Source organism: Lissotriton vulgaris, chromosome 1_2 (assembly GCF_964263255.1).
Source record: "Lissotriton vulgaris chromosome 1_2, aLisVul1.2, whole genome shotgun sequence".
In the NCBI taxonomy this organism is placed as follows: domain Eukaryota; kingdom Metazoa; phylum Chordata; class Amphibia; order Caudata; family Salamandridae; genus Lissotriton; species Lissotriton vulgaris.
This window is the reverse complement of record NC_141686.1, coordinates 199,989,965-200,011,493: the sequence shown is the minus strand read 5'-3', so window position 1 is coordinate 200,011,493 and position 21,529 is coordinate 199,989,965. Positions and strand designations below refer to the sequence as shown.

At 45.3% G+C, this 21,529-nt stretch overlaps 1 protein-coding gene and 1 long non-coding RNA gene across 2 annotated transcripts in view; one reads left to right on the top strand and one right to left on the bottom strand.

Annotated features, from left to right (window-relative positions):
- Positions 1-21,261, bottom strand: part of LOC147734923 (membrane-spanning 4-domains subfamily A member 15-like) — an 81,356-nt gene extending 60,095 nt beyond the window's left edge. Inside the window, exons 1-2 of the mRNA XM_086953105.1 lie at positions 20,880-21,261; positions 7,334-7,509 (exon numbers count right to left, since the gene is read on the bottom strand). Coding sequence (XP_086809231.1) covers positions 7,334-7,495 — 162 coding nt within the window. The 5' untranslated portion in view covers positions 7,496-7,509; positions 20,880-21,261. The remainder of the gene's footprint in view (positions 1-7,333; positions 7,510-20,879) is intronic.
- LOC147734921 (uncharacterized) overlaps positions 19,591-21,529 on the top strand; it is a 71,856-nt gene continuing 69,917 nt past the window's right edge. The window contains exon 1 of the long non-coding RNA XR_015307547.1: positions 19,591-19,730. This is a non-coding gene — a long non-coding RNA (uncharacterized LOC147734921). The remainder of the gene's footprint in view (positions 19,731-21,529) is intronic.

Here is a 21,529-nt window from a genome sequence, read left to right as displayed (position 1 = left end):
CATGTCAGTCCTCTCTGTTGCCGTAAGTGTGATGAACTCTGGCATGCAGCTAGCCATAATCGGCTTACAGTGAGATCCTGTTAGAGGAGCGGAGCACATATGTCTGGCAGGCATGTTTAGTGTCTAAAAACGAATCCTGGCCCAATCCGTTTCGCAGTGTGTATCCCATCCTCTTCGATGAGTTCACTCAACCCAATCAAAGCTGAAGGGATAACAATGCTGGGAAATGCCAAAACACTGGGCTCTCCTACTAGTAATTTGTTGTCTCTATAAACTTAAAGAACTAGAAAAACTCTGCAAGTCATTCCCCCAAAAAGAGCCTTGTCCCTTGTAGTCTGGGTGACACCCAGGTATAAAGAGCAACCTAGATCCAGAGATCTAAAGCAACTATGCCCCAGGGAACAATCTTTCATTAATCTACAAGCCTCTTGAACCACTGGCTTGATATCTAGCCAAAAACTAAATCTGGGGGAAAAAACAAAAGCAAAAAGCAGGCCCCATTCAATATATAGAGCAGAATTAGAAATGCTGGCCACTACCCAAGAGCATCAGTATCATTCGGTGCCTTACTACATTTGGTAGCCACTGAATCAGACACCTCATTCACATGCTTGTACATATGAACAGTACATATGTCGTATCTGTATTGAGCAATCACTCAGCCAAAAAGGTAGCAGAGCGTTATACTAGGTCAAAGGCAAGCACACATTCAACAAGTAATAGGAGAGGTAGCTGGTTATTGTCACCATCTTGTGATGTACTGTTATTTAGGGAGGTGTGCCTTCAACTCTTTACTGAACTGCAGCATCATTGGGGCTGTTCTCATGTATATGGGGATGTTGAGCCAGATCCTGGGAGCATAGATGGAAAAGGCTTGCTAACTTGTTTTTTCTTTTTTACCTTTATTACTCTCCAGTCTGACGTTGGCCTGGCTGGTGATCTGCCGAGAGCCACCAGATGTAGAGAGCTTCACTGCACGATAAGCAGGGATGCTTGTTGTGATGACTTTATAAATGATGTAGCTAGTTTTAAAGATGGTATTGGCCAGCAAGGACAGCCAATGGAGTTTCATCATGATGGGGGCGATGGGATCATAGTTCATATAGCCAGAGCAGAGAAGACTTTCAAGCTAAGTTGTGTATTATTGGCATATTTGCAAATTCTGATCTGGTTATCCTTGAGTAGAGCCACAAGGGGCTCCATTTAGAGGTTGAAAATGACAGGAGACGGTATGAAACCCTGGGGACTTCACAGATTATAACAATCTTTTGGAACAAGGAGGTGCTTGTGTGAACAAAGAAGTGTTGATTGGTAAGGTAGGAAGAGAACATGTGAAGGACACTAGGATAGTCAACTGTGTTGAAGGGCAGCTGATTGGTCCAACGATATCAGGATACAGGAGTTGTCTTCATTAGTGGTCAGGAAGCATCGGCTACGATGTGTAAGGCAACAGCCTTATGCTGCAGAATAGTCAGAAGACAGATTAGTAGTCATGAAGAAGATTGTGAACGATGATGGGACCTTGGAGCACTGTGTAGACTGCTCCTTCAATGATCTTCCCGTTTAACGGTAGGGGAGTGGAGGGTGAGTAGTTGGTAAGGACATCAGAGTACAATGTAGATTTCTCTAGGAGCGGGGGGGGGGGGTCTGGCCTGTCTTGAGAGCCTCTGGGAAGATGCTTTCAGTGAGGTAGGTATTGACAGTGGCAATGCGGGTTGAGACTTCCCCAGAGAGAGCTTTGATTAAGGATGAGGATATGACATCTTCATAGGTAGCAGCTTTGAGAGAGTTGAGTAGGTTAGTGAGATCTGCAAGAGACAGGGCTTTAAAGGATGACTATTGTGGGATTCTATGAAGAGAGGCAGGCATTAGAGGAGAAGCAGGCTCGGTTTTGGAGGTGTATTGTCGGAACTTTGTTTTTTCATTGAAGAAGATGCTGATGGCTCTGCACTTGTTTGTAGAGTGTGGAAAAGGTGTGTCAGGTCTGGTGGAGTTGATGCAGTCCTTAATAGACTTAAAACATTTTGCTTCTGTGGGTGACTTCATTGATGGTTTTGGTATAGCACATTGGTGTGGCTGGGGGAAACACATGTCAATGTGTTGATTAGAGGGATTTCAGTCTCACAAGGTCATGAGGTTCTTTCCTGTCTGCAGTTGGAGCGTTTATCATCAGCGAGGTCACTAAAGTAACAGCCTGCTGAAGTTTTCACTTGCACATGTGGGTTTTCCTTTGAGCGTGGATGTTGATATAGATTTCCAAAAAGTTTATAAAATCATTCAGAGGCGTGTTGGCATGGGACGTGGAGTTTTCAGGACGAGAAATTAGATCTTGCATTAGGGTGCCAATGAAGAACACTTCAAAGGCTCTAAAGGCTTGGTATTCTCTTTGGGGTTGACTTGGTTTCTTTGTAGAGCATTCAGCAGTAGATTGCTTGGGTGACAAAGGGCGAGGTTGCGGATATTGCCTTGGAGTGCATTACCTGGGTGGCTTGCTGCACCACATTGAGTGTGTCAATGAGGTTGAAGAAAGGGTGTCTTGTCTTTTTGAGCTTGTGCTGTCTGGAATGTTGAAATCACCTAAGAGGGGGAGGTTGGTGCGGTGAATGGATGAGGTGGCGAGGAGCTCAAGGAATTCATCAATGAAGTTCTTGTTCTGTCCGGAAGGCCTGTATATGAGATGAAAGGTGACAGTCCAAGTTGCAGTGAGTAGGAAGTGGCATGCCAATGGCCTCATTGATGTAGGGGTGTTTTGCGTGCATTGGGTTTAGGACCAGGAGAAATTATCGAGGATGACAAAGCCTCTTCAGGATGGGCACTGAAGCTTGTGAGAATAAGGACCCCTAGGATGTGTGAGGATGTGGGGAGTGAACCATGTTTCTACAATATATGATGCCTGGAGTACAGAAGAGTAAGGGTTAAAAAGCACGACTTGGAATGAGTGGTCTGTAATATGAGGGTATGGGGTAGGTAGCTGGATAGGTAAAAGGTTGGGAATATATGTTGGGAGGATGCAGTGTGAGTGTTTGTGTCATCTTAGTCTGGGTGTGTTTCTGGGGATTGGTATTATGGGGTTCTGTGTGAGGCACATGATTACGTCTTATTTTGTACATATGAGTGGATTAGAGGACCTGCCCATAGCCCTAGCCCCTTTAGGTCCAAACAAGCAATGTCCTTGTATGTTCTTCGCTGCCGAAGCAAGGGCGTTAGGACTGTCTGATGAATTGAGTGAAGTAAGGAGAAGGCAAACATGAATGTAATTTTCTCTGCAGATCAGAGATAGAAAATACAGTGATGTGGGTTGCTGTGCAGAAAGGTAATGGGAAATGAAGACTTCTTGCCTGGCTCCTTAACCCCTTCAGCGCGGCGCGAATTTTCGCGCTGTGCTGAAGGTTCTAATGAGCCTATCGGCTCATGAAGGAACGGTTCCGTCATGAGCACAGCTCAACCGACGCTCATGGCGGAACCGTTCCGTCATGAGCATGGAAGGGGTTAATTTAAAGATGGCTTTTGCAGGAAAGGAGTGATGTTACTTCCAGTACAGATGGATGATGGGTATTGAAGTGCCCTTGCTGGCTTCTTCTTTTAAAGATGATTTTGGCATGAAACCAGTGATATTACATGCTACATCCTACTCTTGTCAAACCAGTCCTTCAGAACCTCCTTATGAGAAGGAGCAGCATATCCTGTGCCAGTCACCTGCATAGCAAAAGACACACAAATGAAGGGACAGAATGCAGAATAAATCAAAACATTCAGCCCCAGTCAACAGACCTGGGTTAAATCCATCGTTCTTTTGCTCACCATGCTACCCCAGTTTGGATCAAGCCATATGCAAATCAGTCTTGACACTGTGCCTCATGGGAACAGTTCAGCCCAAACTACCAAGACAGGTCCACCATGGACTGTAAACAAGCATCCTAGGAACGCTTTAGGGGTTTCACCATGCATCAGCGAGGCTAGATTGAATCCAGTGGCACCGTGAGCCGGGGACCCACGTCTGGGCATACCCGGCTCACTTAGGGCGAGAAAGCATAAGACACACAAATGATGTATGGAATGCAGAAGAAATCAAAACATACAGCCCCAGTCAATAGATCTGGGTTAAATTTATCGTTCTTTTGCTCACCATGCCACCCCAGTTTAGACCCAGCCTTATGCAAATCAGTCTTGACCCTGTGCCTCATGTGAACAGTCCAGACCGAACTGCCAAGCCAGGTCCTCCCTGGACCGGAAACAAGCATCCTAGGACCGGTTTCAGGGTTTCACACCCCATTAGTCAGGCTAGCATTAATCCAGTGGCACGGTCAGCCCGTGACGCACGTCGGAGCATACCCGGCTCACTTAGGGCGAGAAAGCAAAAGACACACACATGATGGATGGAATGCAGAAGAAATGAAAACATTCACCCCCAGTCAACAGATCTGGGTTAAAACCATTGTTCTTTTGCTCACCATGCCACCCCAGTTTAGACCCAGCCATATGCAAATCAGTCTTGACCCTGTCCCTCATGGGAACAGTCCAACCCGAACTGCCAAGCCAAGTCCTCCCTGGACCAGAAACAAGCTTCCTAGGACCGGTCAAGACTGATTTGTATATGGCTGGGTCCAAACTGGAATGGCATGGGGAGCAAAAAAACGATGGTTCAGGGCCATATCTCTGTACGACATTGTTCTGCATTCTGTCCATCAATTGTTCTTTTTGCATTACTCACTTGCATAAGCCAGAACAAAAGCAGGCCACAAGTTCGAATCCTACCAAGGTTGACTTAACCTTTCATCCTCTTGAAGGTCGATGAACTGAGTACTATGAATGGGTAGCACCTGTCACTCACATAGCTTAAAAACAGCAACACGTGTTGCAGCAAGCACTATATCAAAAACCAATTTATTATCACTGTGGCCCTGCCCTGTTTTTGATGCTACTGAATTTACAGAGGGAAGGCTACAATACTGCAACTGTCTGGAGGAGGGGGGGGCGACATGCCAAGGAAGACATCCAGCACAACCCGGGTTTACCAGAGAATGCTCAGCGAGAACAGACTCTTTAATGGGCCATTTAGACCCACACCTTAATAATGGGTGTAAATACAATCAATCAAAGGCTTGTAAAGCGAGACTACTCACCCGTAATGGTCTTAAAGCGCTGGTACATGCTCAAGCCCCTACAGATGTCTCAAGAATTTGATGATTACCTGGGCAAATGCAGTTATTTTGTACCTGGTGTTATCCCTGCAGTATTGTTTGATATGAGCAGTTACCGCCAATTAAAACCGGATAGTCAATGCCCTGCCAACACAGGCGCAAACGGATTTGTACTAATGCTTAAACAAACCCAAACTGTATTTATTTAGGTCAACCACTAGTGCTCAGCCCAGAACTGAAGCCATTTGAGACAGCCAGTCAGGAGATCACAAAAACTTCAGGCAGAACGTCAGGAAATCCTACAAATGGAAAACAAGAAACCCCTCGTGGACATGGGTGACCCTGTAGTCTCAATGGAGCCCCACAATTACATCAGGTTTCACTGACCCATGGGCCAATTTGTTCCACGGTATACTGAGTGCACACCCCTCCTCCTCTCTTAGCAAAGCCTGGCTGGCGCGTGATCTGCACAGGGGCATCTATGCATACCTAGGGAGGAAGCCGAAAATTCTGCAACACATCTTTCAGAGCCCAGGAAAATCTGACACCTGACAACATCCTTGAAAAACCCCTACTGACCACCAGCAGAATAAAAGGTGCCAGCTTAAAGGCTTCATAACTGCACAAACTTTAATACATGCAAATATTGACCCAACATACCCAAGGCCAACAGTCCACACTACCAAACTCCTTCCTAAGATCAACTCACCATAAAAGAAAGCCTCTGATGGAAAGAGGGCTGCCTCAATTGAAAACTATGTCCCAGCACAACTGAAAGCATAAACCACCTTCTACCCTTCAGAAAAGCTGTGAAAACTAGCTTGTCTGAGAAAAGTTCTGAGATCATCTGGGATAGAACGCTCAAGACTTCAGTGGGCCTAGGTCCTCTACGTCTGCACTGATCTTGACATCTCTTCAACGCAGCACCTTACGCAACCACCCAACTGAACGTGTTGTTAGATACTCATTTTGTTTCATTCTTGTAACGAAAGAAGTACTGATTAGTGGGGTGGAAGAAGTGACATTTTTCTCCACGTGTCAAGCGCATAATTTTGCATAATTTACGCAATTAACTCTGCATGAAAATTGTGTTTTATTTATTTAATACATTTTATATAGCGTGAACATGACCCATGAATTATCAGGGCGCTTTACAAATGATCAGAAGGAAGATACATGTAGAGCAAACGTCAACATATTCGAGACCGGTGCAGGATGTGGTAAGTCCCCAGTAGAGAGAGGGACCACCTCAAGGACTGATCCGCTAAATAACAATTTTAAAAAACATGATCGCAGCAGGCCGGTAGTTATAAGGCAGAGGTAATAAACTCACTCCCAAAAGTTACACAAGGCACTTGCTCAATGAATTTTCCATACACTTTTTAAAGTCATGCAGTGAACGTTCTTGAAAGATATTTTCAGCTAGAACCACTCTCCCATGAGCCAATATTACGCAGAAAGTGTAACCGTACGAAAAACACCACGTGCATTACAAAAAACAAAAAAAGGTACAATAATACTTCACCTCCTTCCCGACTTAACACCATATGATCTAGGACTTTTTTAGAGGCATCAAGGAACAGGAAAGAACCTGTGATATTTGCTGCACCCACAGCAGAGGAGCTACCATGACCTCCACTTAGTCAGGCCTCTATCCAACCAGAGGATACCAAACCCAGCTGGAATATGATGTCATAGGCACGTTGTGCTTGTGTGGGAGGAGCTCTAGAGGGGGATGAGGTAGAGGTGAGCCTTCCCCTGCCCAGCCATGCATCTAGAGAATCCTGCAGATGGAAGGACCACACTTTCATGCTGCTTTGTGATAACTGTGGATATGACAAAACAAGGCCTAGGAGCCATAACTAATGCTTTCTTCCAGAGCTAATTCGAGACCGGTTGTTTAGATCTTTTGTTACTAAGTGCAGATTTTGCCTCAAGTTTCTTTAAATGAGTCACACCGATACTGTTGCCATCAGAAGTGCATGTGCCTCTTCTACACATTTACATCACATTCCAAATACACCAATTTGTAAGCAGAAGGAAGCAAGGCTTGAAATTCTGCAGTTATTTCTTTGTAACATTACAGTGCACTTTTCCTTAATGACTCAACAGAATGCAATAGACACACACAATCAAATAAATATATTCTCACAAGTCAATTAAGAGTGTTCAGTGCCATTAGTCTGGCTTACCCCTACAGCCTTGGGTTGCACCTTCTTAAAAGCCTGTGCAATATTGGAATCAGGATTCTTTTCAGGAGAGATCTTCCTCAGCTGTGCAACACGTGGATCACCTGGTGCATACACCTCCGTGACTACCTTCATGTTGCCCGATTCAGCCACTGTGGATGACATGGTTCACTCCCCGGCTATAAAAAAAAAAAAGACATTTCATAGGTACAACTGGAGTAGACTAAGCAATTTGAAAAGCAAACTGGCATGCTGACATGCCCTTCATGAAATGCTAGGCAATAGAGGGACTAGAAGAAAGCCAAGGGGGGAGGGGATAGAGTACATCACAGTGCAGCCTAGGCCGCCAACACATGCATCTTTGTGTTACGAGTTGTCCAGCCCATAATCCTACAGCTAGAAGGTGAAACTGGCCACGGACATCAACCTGAGGTGGCAAAGAGGTAGCAGCTTATACACATGGCGTGCATTTGGTTCCTCAGACATTGAAATTGATACCCATTGTCTCAGGGATCATAAAGTAGGAACAGAATGAGAACATGGTCCCGAGAGCCTTTTAGTTCCCAAATGTTGACTTTCCCGTCCCCCCTTGTAGGACTTTCCCATTCCCTTTAAGCAGCAAACTGGAGCCAAGTGTGGGCCAAAAGGGCAACCCGGTGATCTTATCAAGTAGTCGGATGCCTTACTTCTGCTACGCTTCACATTTTGATGATTTAACATCTAATAAGACAGCCACACTATCACAAGTGTGCCTAATAGGCCTGAGATCCCTTCTTCATTGGGTACAAATATTGGCCTTCCAAAATGCATGCGTGCAATGCTTTCGAATGGGTACCAAAGTGTGTGGGGTGTCCATGGACGGTAAGCTTCTAAAGATGGAACCCAGGGAATAGCATTCAATTAACTACGCTTTCAACAGGGCATGCACTAACTCTGACAATTATTGCATTAACGTGTGCGCTGCAGAGAGCAGAGCTCAGAAACCAGGAGCAGTAGTTCCTGATCAACACTTCAGAGCTTCAATATCTGGAGCTCATCCACTTTCAGTGAATTCGCTATATTGTGGATCATTTTAAATATGGTTGCCTGGCCTATGAAGCGATACGTCTTCTTGAACAACGATATCTGGCATTGAGACCTAAAGTGCCAGATAGTATTTGGTCCTCCACTAGTCCATCAATTTTTCATTTTCCTGGAAAAATTACATTTTCTTGCTGTACTGTAAACAGCTTAAAACATTCCGCTCTCCTGTTTACTAAAGCGTGAAGGTTATGGGGATTTGGGCTGCCTTTTCTTATTCTGGGATTCTGGCTATATTTGAATTGTTGCTGTCGACTGTGTTTGTTTTATGATCTCCTTTTACTATCAGGGTTAAAGTCCTTGCCTGTGGAACACGTGCTTTTAACAAATAATTACAAAAAAAACATTTATCAACAAAAAACACAAGTCCCAAAGCAACATTTCTCTCTCATTCAGGGGAGATCCAAAATGAAGGCAGAGAGAAGAAAACACTTTAGAAGTTCACAAAATCCAAATCCCTAGGGCTCTTAGAGGAGTAATAGACTCCCTGTTCCCTCTCTGGGGCTGAACTATTTCATGAGGGAGAGTCTGGGGACTGTGACCCTCTACCAATATCTTCAGCACTGTGTTTACAAGCAAGAGCACAGCCCACAATACAAACAACAGCCTTTGTAATACTTTCATCTTTACCCCATTAGGGACACAACAAATTAGGGCACAATTCCTTACGATTCTAGCCCTTCCTAAAAATCTAGCGTATTATTTCACTACAACTGCACCTCTAGGAGTTTCGTTTACATTTATGGTACAGTTAACTAAAACCTTTACAAAAGCATTTCTCGTTAAAAAACAGAAAATGAGCACAATATACTTTTTTAAACCCATAAAATGAGCCTCGAAGCCTCAGAAAGTTTAGTTAGACCTTAAGTAGAATAGAATTAGGATCCTAAATATAAATCAAGACAATTTTAAAAAGTACATAGTGAACGATGGTTAAAGTGTTAAAATTGGCCTCTAGCCTCCAAAGAAGAAAGTGCAAAGTCTCCAGGACAGGGCAGGGTGTCAATGTTAATCCTGCGCCTAGCACTGGAAAATGTTCAATGTTGATCAGTTGAGATTGACAGAAAACCTCTCCAGAATACGGCGTCAGGCGAGTCGAGCTTTCCGCAAAGCGTTTATTTTCTTTTGCCACCAAAGTAAGTGTGAGGAAACTAAAGGGCAGGAGCACCAGCAAGAGGCCCCAATGGCTTGAGGCGTTGGATTCCACATAGTGATCGTTTTAGGCAAACAAGCGGAAAGTGCTAGGTTCAAAGTTTGAAGAGTATGGAAACTGGTAGTCCCAAGGTGCTCCAGATGAGTGGGGTGGCTGCGGTGCAATGCAAATGCATTGGTCTGAGCTGCTCAAGCTGGTGATTGCAGTCTGTGCAAGTTACCATGTCCTATGGAACCCTTCAGATGTTTACCAGCACCTCTCGCAGTTCTTTGTGTGCTAAGAAATGTAAGAACAACTTTGGTGGCCATGTGATTGAGAGTGGTGGGTAATTGCCCTTAAAGGCAGTGCAGTGTAATCGGTTACCATCTCCAGGATGCGGCCTAATAGATAAGTAGTGCAGTGTGGTGAAGTAGAGTCCTTTCCATACACTGGTGCTGGGTTAATGACCCTATGAAGAAGTGAGTTAGTGCATATAGGGTTCAATGTATTCTGGTAGGTTGGTCCATAGGATATAGTTTACTGAATTGGTTTGGTGTTTACAGGGCACGGACACAGGATCCTGACGCTCTCACTCAGTACTATTTAAGAAACCCTTCCACCTGAAATACAGAGAAGGTATCTTCTGTGGTGCAACTTGAATCCTAGCTAGGCCAGCCACTAGGTTTTCACGCACCGATTATCAGAACCTTCCTCTTGCAGACAATTGTATACACATTCCCACAGCGCCCATTTGGTTGTATAATCATTGCAGTAACCGAAAGAAAGAATCCTATTGGTGAACATCAAGGGTTGACTCACAGAGACAGTAGTACATTCCGCCATGTGGGCCCTCTGAGAAACCTGCTCCAAACTTGAGCAGGTTTTGGTATTCAGTGATATTGCCTTCATACCCCCGCATAAGTTATGGATTTTGTTCTCTGTAAGTAACCTGTCATCACAGAGAGGCTACCTGAAGCATGGGGCAAACCACAGCAGGGGGTGTCAGTAAAATCCATGCATGTTGCTAGGATGAGGATCAGTGCTTTGTTGTTGACTGTGCCAAAGGCTGCGAAAGGTCATGCAAGATCATGTTGCAAGAGGCATTGTGTCATTGTAGAGGAGGATGTCTTTGGCCACTTATAAAGTAGTTAATCAATCAAGAGGGACAACTCACAAGTTAGGGTCTCAAGCTGCTAAAGGGTGGGTGGGGAGGATCTGCGGTTCAGTCAAAGAGCCTGGTCCCGAGGTCCTTCCTGAATTGGTGTAGCAGTGGTGATTGCCTGGGGTGCAGAGGCAGGGAGTTCCAGTGAGTTAGGAGAAGGATCTTCCTCCAGCTGTGGACATGTGATCCATGGGACCGTGGCCAGGGCCTGTTGGGCAGAGCAGAGCTGTCTGGTGGGAGTGCAGAAGGAGAGGCTGTAGTTCTTTATGCTGCATCACTGGCTGAAGCTGTGAGAGGTTATTTTTCCATCATCTGGATGGCGAATGTTTTGTTAACTGACCACCCTCAAGGCGGCAGCAATTTTCAGGTTCATGCCCTTGCCTTCTTTTCTGACACGCTCCAGAGAAAGCTGTTTTCAAAACTTTGAAGTGGAACTAAAAGTGTGTTGCTTATGCATACTCTGTAAATTATGCACCACTTCAATAGAAGAAAGCTTTGTAAATATCAAACATTAGGCATGTGTAATGTATACATTTTCTAGATAGATTCTACTTAGAGTTGGAAAATCTTTTTAAATCTAGTGTTCCAAAGTTATTTTATTTCAAATAGAAGTCACAATACAATTACAAACATACAATCTCCCAACCACACACAACAAACTGGGGAGCCTCATACCCACACCCGGGACTGTGCCACACACTGGTATGAAGCGCTATACAAATACTGCAGCACAATAGTAATTTGAGAGCATCTCTTCACTGACATGGTACAATGGTGAATTATCAGCTTGGCACTTTTGGGAAAGATCTGAATCTCAGTCCCATGAGGGGTAATCCATTTTGCTAGGCTCACACATTTATGTAAAGGTAAGTGGGAATGTCAGGATTTGATGCCAGGTCACCTTGCTCCAAAGGGTGCAACTAAGGCACCAAAGTCTATCCCCAAAATAAAAGTCCACTCAGCTCGCACAGTGTGGCCTGAGATGGTCAGTTGATTTCCCATAACTCTCAAAAACACCCATCCTGAGGGGTCATTTACCCACGCATCGGTCAGTCAGTCTTCTTCACCCATCTTCCTGCAGGAGACTGGCCAAAGCTCAGATACTTAACAAAAGTCAGAGAACAATCTGCCACCAACAATAATAGAATGTTTTATATAGCGCTTCATGTCCTGTAAATAACGGATAATGTTAGCCAATTTGCGCCATTCAATTTTCTTGAGCTGGGATTCAAACTCACAAGTCTATTTACTGAAAAGATAAAGGTTTATGATGAGCTATCTATCGCAGAAAAACTCTAGCTACTATGTTCATCCAATATTTATGGACCCAAACATTTTACAGGATGGCCTCACACACCATCCAGGTGTCAGGCTTCATCATCGGCCAACCCAAGTTCACCAAAGAAACCTCTAATGGCAAACGAGCCCATACTAGGGCTGTCATTCAAGCATTAGCAGGAAACTTTTTTCTCCTCAATTTCTAGATAGTACAGGTATAGAACCCACATAACATGTGGAGTGTTTGTATCCATGAGTTTCCTGAACTTCCATACGTAAATTTCAATATATTAATGTGTCCAGCACTCGATCTAAGTTGGGCAACTAAGTAAATGTAAATTCAGTGTATGCTTTTTTACTGTCCTACAGCCTCGAAAAAGTCACCTTAGTGACGAAACACGTGCCGGCTGCTGTCTTTCACCAAAAACTGCTGTACTATTTGGACTGGAAAACACCATCATCAAAGTGTTTAGTACTTTTATAAATAATTTTGCTTTCTTTCTGTAAAACTTTTAATGGAATTTACATGTTGGCAATGAGAATATTAAACCATTGAACATGAATGACTATCTTCTGCATTTGTGCAACCTGTGAAAAAGTTACAAAGTTCTTCAAGCAAACCTTATAAATATATGTCACTAAACATCATCAAATGATTGCAGTGCCAGGGTATATTTCCTTAGGTATATTCAAGCATGAGGGCATTGTTCGTTGTGTACTCACACCCAAGGTAGTGGGGTGTGTTCTTACCCTGAGTGGCACCACGGTTCATTACAGTTCATTTTTCAGTTACCTAGTAGTACTACCTGCCCACCAAATTTGTTCGTATTATATTACGAGGTGCAACTTTTGGAAAGTTCCTGGCCTGGAGACTCAACGGTGTGCTGTTCTTGTCGGTCTATCCTGACCAATGTGGCTTTCCGCCCTCTCGCGGCAACAGGCATTGTATTTGGCACCTTCATCTGGCTCGCAGGCAAGAGCTCAGGGAATTGAGTGAGCTTCTCTTGGTAGGCTTTGAGAAGGAGTTCAATACGGTTGGTTGATCCCATCTCGAAGCAGTGCTAAGTGGGATGGGCTTTGAGCCCGCTTCAGAGTACTGGTGGCTCTGCTGTACCCCGCGCCAAGGGTGCTCTCTCACATCTTCCATATTGAATTAGGGACTAGACAGGGCTGTGCCTTGTCCCCACTCCTTTTTGCCCTAGCTATTGAGCCCCCATCGAGACTGATTCGGAGCATGCCCAGATCTGTGGGCGGAAATGGGATGGTGGAGAAGAAGACCGCATTGCCATTTATGCTGATGATGTGCTACTATAGACCGCATGTGTCGGGCCCCGGCCACTGCGTATCCTGGACTCCCCAGAGCCTTCCGTCCTGCACGCTATTTGGTCCAAGTTGCTTTTGGTGACGGTTAGCTCAGGTGCCGAGATGACTCAATGGAGGAGAAATATCCCAATGTGATGGCTCAGCTTCCAATATATGAGGCCTTTAGTTGCTTGCAACCGAACCTGACCTGCACCCTCAATCTGTGACCACTGGTGGCAATAACTAAAGAGGATATCAGCTGGTGGACTGAGCTCCCATTCTCAGTGCTGGGCTAGGTGGCCGCTTTCAAGATGAAGACCCTGCCTAGCTTCTTACAGGCCCTCCAAACTGTTCCTCTTCAGATCCCAGATGCTTAGTTCTAAACCCTTACAACTGTGAATGGCTGCTTTTTGTGGGAGCGGGGCTCTACCTGCAATACCTTCGATAAGTGCTGTCCACTGACATGACGGGGGTCTTGACATGGCAGACATTAGGATGTCCTATTGGGCATCCCAGCTGATAGTCATAAATGACCGGCTCACTGAGGGCTCGGGGTAACAGTTATGCTATGTTCTACTGTTAAGCGCTTAGAGACCGGAAGTGATAGGCGCTATACAAATAATCTATAACATAACATAACATAACATAACACTGGACGATGGAGAGACCCCTTGTACACCACTGAGCTTGCACTACTGTGTCTAGATAACATCATGTACACACTTTATGGGAGCCCAATTCGTCGAACCCTGAAGGCCCCAACTTAGAGTGGTCCTCATGATATGGAAACTGGCAAATCGGCTACTGGGGTGGGGGAGAGGGTTACACAGCTTAATCCACACTGGAGGGGCACTCTGCTCCACCACAGAACCAGACTGAAGGGATTTATCAAATGGTATAAGATTGGTATCTCTCAACTGGCTGACATCTGGGTAGGCCCTGTCAGAATGTTGTTTCAGGAGCTACAAGACCAAATATCCCTGGCCAACACACAATTTCACAAATACCTTCAGTTGCGCCACGCGCTGGCAATGGATTCCCTAGAGCTGCAGAACATCCACAAATTTAGCCCTTTGGTGGATAAGCTCCTTATGGGTACTCTGGGAAAGAGGTGGCTCTCACAAATATATAAGATACTAGTCCACAACGCCTCCAATAGATTCTTGGCTGTCAAGAACACATGGGAACCCTGGGTGAGACCCCTGGATGGAACAGGTTGGACGGATGCCCAAACAGTGCCTAGGACCCTGGCAATTTTGGCATGACTCCGATTGATACAGCTTAACGACCTACACACCATATACAACACACCACTTCAACTGTCTAGGGCCGGAGTGCTCCTGGACTCTGGTAGTTTTCCATGTGGGGAGCTAGGCGTGGATTCTGTTATATGGTTAGGTGCTGCCCACGTATCACCACTTGCTGGCAAGAGATAGGGTAGGAATTGTCTGAGGTACTAAGGATCAACCTGGACCGTATTCCTGGGTTTGCTGGGTATGCTAGTAGGGATGAGCAGTTCCAGGGTGGAGCAGACACTCATTGGACTGGCCATGCTTTTGGCCAAGAGAGACAGTGCACGCTGCTGGAATCACCCCAACCCCCAAAGATAAAGGCCTTGCGACGAGCAACGGACTGGTGTGCCAAGCTGGAAGAACTGATTTACAGGCACGAGGATGCCCCCAGAAACATCAGTAGATTTGAGGGGCCTTGGTGGGAACATTCTGGTCTGGCGGGTCATTGATGCGTTGTAGTAGCAGGGTTGGGATGGGTGGAATATCGGTGAGGGAGGAGGCTTTGGTGGGATCCATGGTAATGGCTGGTCAATGAATGCTATTTGCTGTAAAATGCAATAAAATTATTTATTTAAGTTGTTTCATAAAAAGTGTGTGTTTAACATGCTATGCTTTCTTTAAAAGAGTATGCTCAATACATTAGTCCTGAACTGGTTATGATGACAGCTCAATGATGTAATCTGCCAGGTGCCATTTATCTGATCTGTTAATATGAAAATTTACAACAAAGGCAGTAAGCCAGACATAGTTATTTTAAAAATTATTCGTTAAAGCTAATATGCCTGTGAGGGAAGATTTCTATTACATTGTAGTAAAGCCTGTACACAGATACTTTGCTATATGGATTCTTACAGATTACAAAAGTAAGCAAGGGGTTTGGTATTGGCTACCCTCACTGACAAACCAGGTATTTATTTATTTATTCATTTATAAAGTGTTCTATAGCGCGAACTTGACCTAAGAGGGTATCAGAGCGCTTTACATTTAGGATCGTTGCGTTACAAGTTACATCAGATACAAGAGCATAGTAAGGTACAGTACACAAAAACAATGTTTCAATAAATCGTAGGAGGGAGGGGAGGAAGGAGTAATAGCGGGGAGATGAGGAGGAACTATGCCCAATGTCCGGCTGGGTAGGTGACGGTCAAGGAGGAAACCAGGGCCAATCTCCTCATTAGCTGTCAAGCAGCTCCACCGGTCATCAGCCATGTTACTCAGGTCTCAGCGTTCAGAAAAAAACAATTTTTAGTTTATTTGATTTGCAACGGTTATATATAGCGTTATCTAGACCCGGAGGTATCAGAGCACTTAACCTGGGGAACGTTGCATTAGGAGGTACATCAAAATGATTATAAAGCGCTGGCTAGACCCGTAGGTATCAGAGCGCTATAACAGAGGAAAATTGTGTTACAAATTGCATCAGTTGCAATATTGTAATACTGAACAGTAAACAAACAACGAGGTTGGGTGGATTTATAGGAAAGGGGGGGAAGAAGGAGCCGTAGCAGGGAGACGAGGAAGAACTGTGTCCAATGTCCGGCTGGGTAGGTGAAGGTCAAGGGGGAAACCAGGGCCAATCTTCTCATTAGTTGTCTAGCAACTCCATCGGGCATCAGCCATGTCGCTCAGGTCTCAACATTCGGGAAAAAATAGAATAGATGTATAGGCTAAGAGGATAGAAGTAAAAGAAGAAGGTAGGGGGGAGGGCATGGAAACAAGCCAGAGAGGGAGTTGAGACACAACGGGGAGACAATGTGAACTATGCCCAATGTCTGGCTGGGTAGGCGATGGTCAAGGGGGTGAACCGGGGCCAATCTCTTCTACAGCTATCTAACAGCTCCACCGGGCATCAGCCATGTTGCTCAGGTCTCTGCGGTCGGGAAGACCGGAATAAACAATTTTGAGCAGGTATATTAGCTACAGTTACGTAGACAAACATAGAATACCAAGTCCCAAATAGAGGATAGAGGAGAGGCCACCCTGCTGGGACTCCCTGCTGGATGACGTTGCTGCTGAAATCAAAGTGTAGGCGGAGATGGCGACGCTTGAGGTAGTCCAGCTCGGTATCAGAGAAGGAACTGGGGGTCTGTCATAGTGGCTGTGTAGTTTGGTGATTTGCCGATTCAATTATAGGATCTGCACTGTAATATTCCTTGTTAGGCAGTTTTATCAGGGAGTAGATATATTTCTGCCAAATGTAAATATTACATATTTATAATTTTTATCGTTGTATACCTTACAGTTGTCTTGTGGGAAAGCCTATGCTCAGTACAGTAGTTCTCAGCTGGTTATGGTGGCAAGCCAATAGCTAAAATCTAAAAAACAGAAGTTATGTTAGATGCATTATATCGGTTCTATTTATTACAAAACGCAAAGGCAGTAGACCTTAGAGTGAAAAATATGTTGAAATATATGGACCTAGGGTCAGCCCTCTTCAGCCATTGGTCGGAGTTCTTCACATTCTGTTCCCGCCCATGACGGGATGGGGCAATGGGTCAGCCCACTTCATCCATTGGATCTCTTACCTTTGAGTGATACCATTTTATGTGATGTGTGATGATCACATGTGAGCATCTGCTTTAGTGTGCTTCAGTGCTAGAGCTTGTGGACCTGTCACTTTAGTTTTTACGTTTTCTCCTTTTGTATGTCGGCCTTTCTGTTCTTTTATTTATTTATAGTACCTGGCAGCTCCGTAGAAAACAGGGTGTTAGTTTACTGCATCACACTTCATGCATTCATGATCTTGCCTGTGTCATTGTCGTTGATGTTGGTCCAGAGATCAGACGGCAGGTCCAGGTCGTGGTCGTGGAGGTGGGGGACTCGGTGGTAGGCGGGGGAGTCGAGGAGTTGAAGCTGTCGTGGATTTTGGTGATCTTGCGGTGAAAGAAGAAGGCCAACGAGTCGCACAGGTCCTGCGATGGGGGAATGTAGTTGGTGTTGGAGCTGGGGTTGGAGAGTTCCTTCACGATGCTGAAGAGTTCTTTGCTGTTGTGTGCATGCTTTCTAGACCTCAAAGCTGCTTTTGATAAAGTGCCAAGATCTAAACTATGGGTTAAAATGAAAGCTTGGGGCGTCCCTCCCAACTTATTGGGCGCAATTATCAATTTATATTCGCATACTTGGATCCAAATAAAAAAAGGGGACGGTCGGTGCCTAACAAAGAAATTTCCAACATTTAATGGACTAAAGAAAGGATGTGTGCTGGCCCCCAGTCTATTTAACATCTACACCACCGTCCTAGAGCGCGACCTACGCACAATCCAGGGTGACCCACCGAAATTGGGACAAACACCCATAGCGAGTCTGCAATATGCGGATGATATTGTGCTTCTCTCACAAACTCCACTTGGTTTACAACGGCTGATTTCTCAACTTGCGCAGTACATCTCTAATGCACAATTAACAATAAACCTCAAAAAATCGAATGTCCTATGCTTCTCCAGCTCTCGTAAAAAACGAACAAAATTTGTTTGGAGGATAAATTCCTGTACTCTAACCCAGGTGGATGAATACAAATATGTGGGCATCCTAATAGACCGCCAATTAAAGTACAAACATAATTTAAACAACTTCAATTTGCCTTCTAAACCATACAAAAAAAAATAAGCGGAAGTTCAACCGGTCACTTGCTAAAGGTTGAAGCAGCAAAATTTCTGCCTTCAATCATATATGGCTTGGAAATGATGCCCACCAAGGACTCTAAAATGCTTTACCTTGCCCAATCAAGATTGTTTAAAAAACTCTTCTCAATTCCGCGACATATTTCCCAAGCACAAATACGCCTGGAATACGGATTAATAAATCAGATCCCGGCTAGACAAGGGGTCCTGGCCAAATATTACTGGCGCATGAGGGACGCTGAAGAAAACACGCTCGGCCATCTCTGTTGGGAAGAGGTCGAAAAACAGGCTAGGCAGAATAATTCCACATGCAAGTCTCTTAGGCAAGCACTTCTATCGTTAAATCTGGAAGAAGCTTGGCATTCACCAATGACATATACTGCTTTTAGACAAATCACCAACAAAGTCGTCAAACAAGCATTGTTGCAAATAGACAAAGGATTAGTGGCTGGCAAAAGTCACGCCTGGATCGTGATGACAACATACAATCAACTGAAACAACAATCCTATTTACAAGAATGTTTCAGGGATCACTACAAGAGGAAACTAAGTCTACTGAGGTTGGGGTGGTTCCCGAGCAAAGACCTTACCCCTAAATGGTTACGGACCTGGTCAACTCTGGATCGTCGCCTCTGTGACAAGGGAGTGGAGTCGTAATTGCAACTATTATGTATTTGCCCGGCCTTACAGAATCTAAGTAAGATCCTCCTGAAGCCATTCCTAAGAGAAACACAAGTCAGGACCTGCAGGGCGGCTGTGATAAAATGCCTCAGCGGGTCTTCGATACAACTTTCCTGCAAAACGATAACATTCCTGGCATTTGCTGCTCAAGAGCTTGAAAAAAAGGCAGCAGCAAAAGAGGATCTGGGACATATGGACTCCCTGCAGATGGACACAGATCCTCCTTCATTCTCTTTACAGTCGCACCCCTCCCCTCCCCTGTTATTTTAATTCACTGCAAGCATTTTATTTGAGACAAGAGGAGACAGTTATACCTAATTAAATATAAGCCCTTATGTGTGCAGCACCCCCTGTTATAACAGTCATTTGTAGGTCCCTATATGTCAATGAGAGGGCCACTGCCTTACAATAGTGCTACCCCTGTTTCTTTTGATCTTTGTACATTTACCAACACTCTCCCTGTTTTTACTTATCATGTACATCTGTGCAAAGTAGCCTAGGACGCGGGGGCAAGTGCTGTTTTATGTAGTTTTCATGCAGATTCAAAGATGTTGATGTTTATCACATGGTGGTAAGTTCCACCCTTTTACGATTTTAACAAATCAAATAAAGTATTTACACAGTTACACAGCATTCTTAGCAATTGATTACCAGGGTGTGTGGACTGGTGCCATGTACAAGACAGTTTAGTAAATACAGGAAGCGAGGTAGGCCTCCATCCATGGATCAGTGCAAAGTGAACCAGAGAGCTTCGACCTAGGGTGCCGGGCTCGCTAAAATGCCTATGAAAGAGAACGGTTTTCAGCTCGGATTTAAAAGAAAACCTTGGAGGCTGCGGTGCGCAGGTCCTGAGGTAAGGATAGGGCCTTAAGTGGGATAAAAACGCTAGTGGGGTCTCTCAAAGGGGGGTGGCTGATGTAATTAGTGGCGCGGCTTAAAAACAGGTAAACTAAAAATCTGTGCTTAGTTAGCATAGTGAGCTGCCCTACTGGTATTTTGCTGTTTCTGTCAATGCATCCAGATATATAAGACAAGTGACTACCGACAACAAGCCAGGACTATTGGCTTTGTCAATGCTTCAGTTCTGAAATGATGAGACTGTGAAAGAACTATAACCAGTCTCTTCGAAGTTACCTCAAAAGCAAGGAAGGGGGTTGGTGCTGTAGAGTTACGATTTTTTTCCCACCCTGAGGCCGGGGAAGGCAAAAATGGAAAGCCCGATAGGGACCCATCTCAGCGCCTATTTTTTTTTTTTTTTAGAACTGCCGGAGCTGCGCACCGGCAGGACCCGACCCACTTAAATCCCTGGGAAAGAGGTTCCATATTCTACTTGCGCTACCAGAGCTTGTGGCATAAGGCATTCCTTCAAAGGTCGGAAGTTCAAACATTGGGATACAGGACTTTAAGCTGAGACTCCCCCTCCCCCGCTGTATAAATCGTGTTGAAGTCTGGAACCTGTGTTGAAATCCGGACCCTCGTTCGCTGTGCCGGGGTCACCGGCTGTGCACGTTCTTGCCAATTCTTGCGCAATGCTGACCGGGGGTGGTGGGGAGGGGCGTGTAAGCATCACATAAGTAGACATTGCACTTACAGCAGGCTTTTTTTGTGTACATCACAGCATTCAACACGTAAACCTTGAAACCTGTGCAAAACAGTAAGAGCCAGAGTGTGTTTGAACGTTTCACGTAATAATTATATTCTGGGGGTGACCATCAGATAATTCATAGCACAGAGCTGCCCCCCTCAGGCATATAACCTAACAAAGCCCCCTAAACATGGGTGACAATGTTACTTTCTACTTGCTGGGATTTCCGAACCTATGCTTACAACGTCAAAAGCAAAGATACTTAACGCCGAAGGCATAAGGCGCGCGACTGAGGACGTTGCTCTCAAACTGGGAGCCCTGGTCCCCCTGGTTCCGAACAGGTCGGTGTCACGACCGAGACGACGGGCTGTGCTGGCGGGGAGTGCCTTGTTGATACCACACGCCCCCGTCACTTACCTCTCGGGTGGCTCCGGTAGGTGCGTGCGTGCTGTCAGATGCCCGCGCCCCGTTGTTTATCCGCCTCCTCACAGAGCAGTGCTTCCGAGGTCTGCTCGTGGGAGCCATCGGAGGCGGAGCCGGGGCTGCTTCCTGCCTGCCTGCCTCCAGCTCAGCCGCTGTCAAGCACCCACCCGGGCCCCGCCAGACCACTCCCCGCCCGACCCCTCTGCTGCAGGCAGCTCCACGGTCGGCCCTCCTCGCCCCCGCATCTCACGAGCGGTGCGTGGAGGTCCGGGTACTGTAGCGGTCCCTTCTGTGTCCCGTTGATGCGCACTTCCTAGAGGGTTGGATGAAAGTTAGGCATTGTCGAAATTGCCATTTTAAATTCGTTTTTCAGACTAACAGCACTCCCGCTTTCAATTACATGAATGCTTTCTCCGGATTAAGATGTCCACCCTGTTAATGCGCGATTATTAGGAAATACAATTTTCCCTAAATCTCCCTCTTAAGTTGTTTCAAAATGTTGGCTTTTGAGCAACGAGACTCACTCTCAACCTCCCTGGATGCCCCCACATCTCCCCCACTGCAGAAACATCCACTGGCTCCCCGCACACAAACGTGCACAGTTCACAATACTCACTCACACAGAGGGTTGACACATTTCCAAG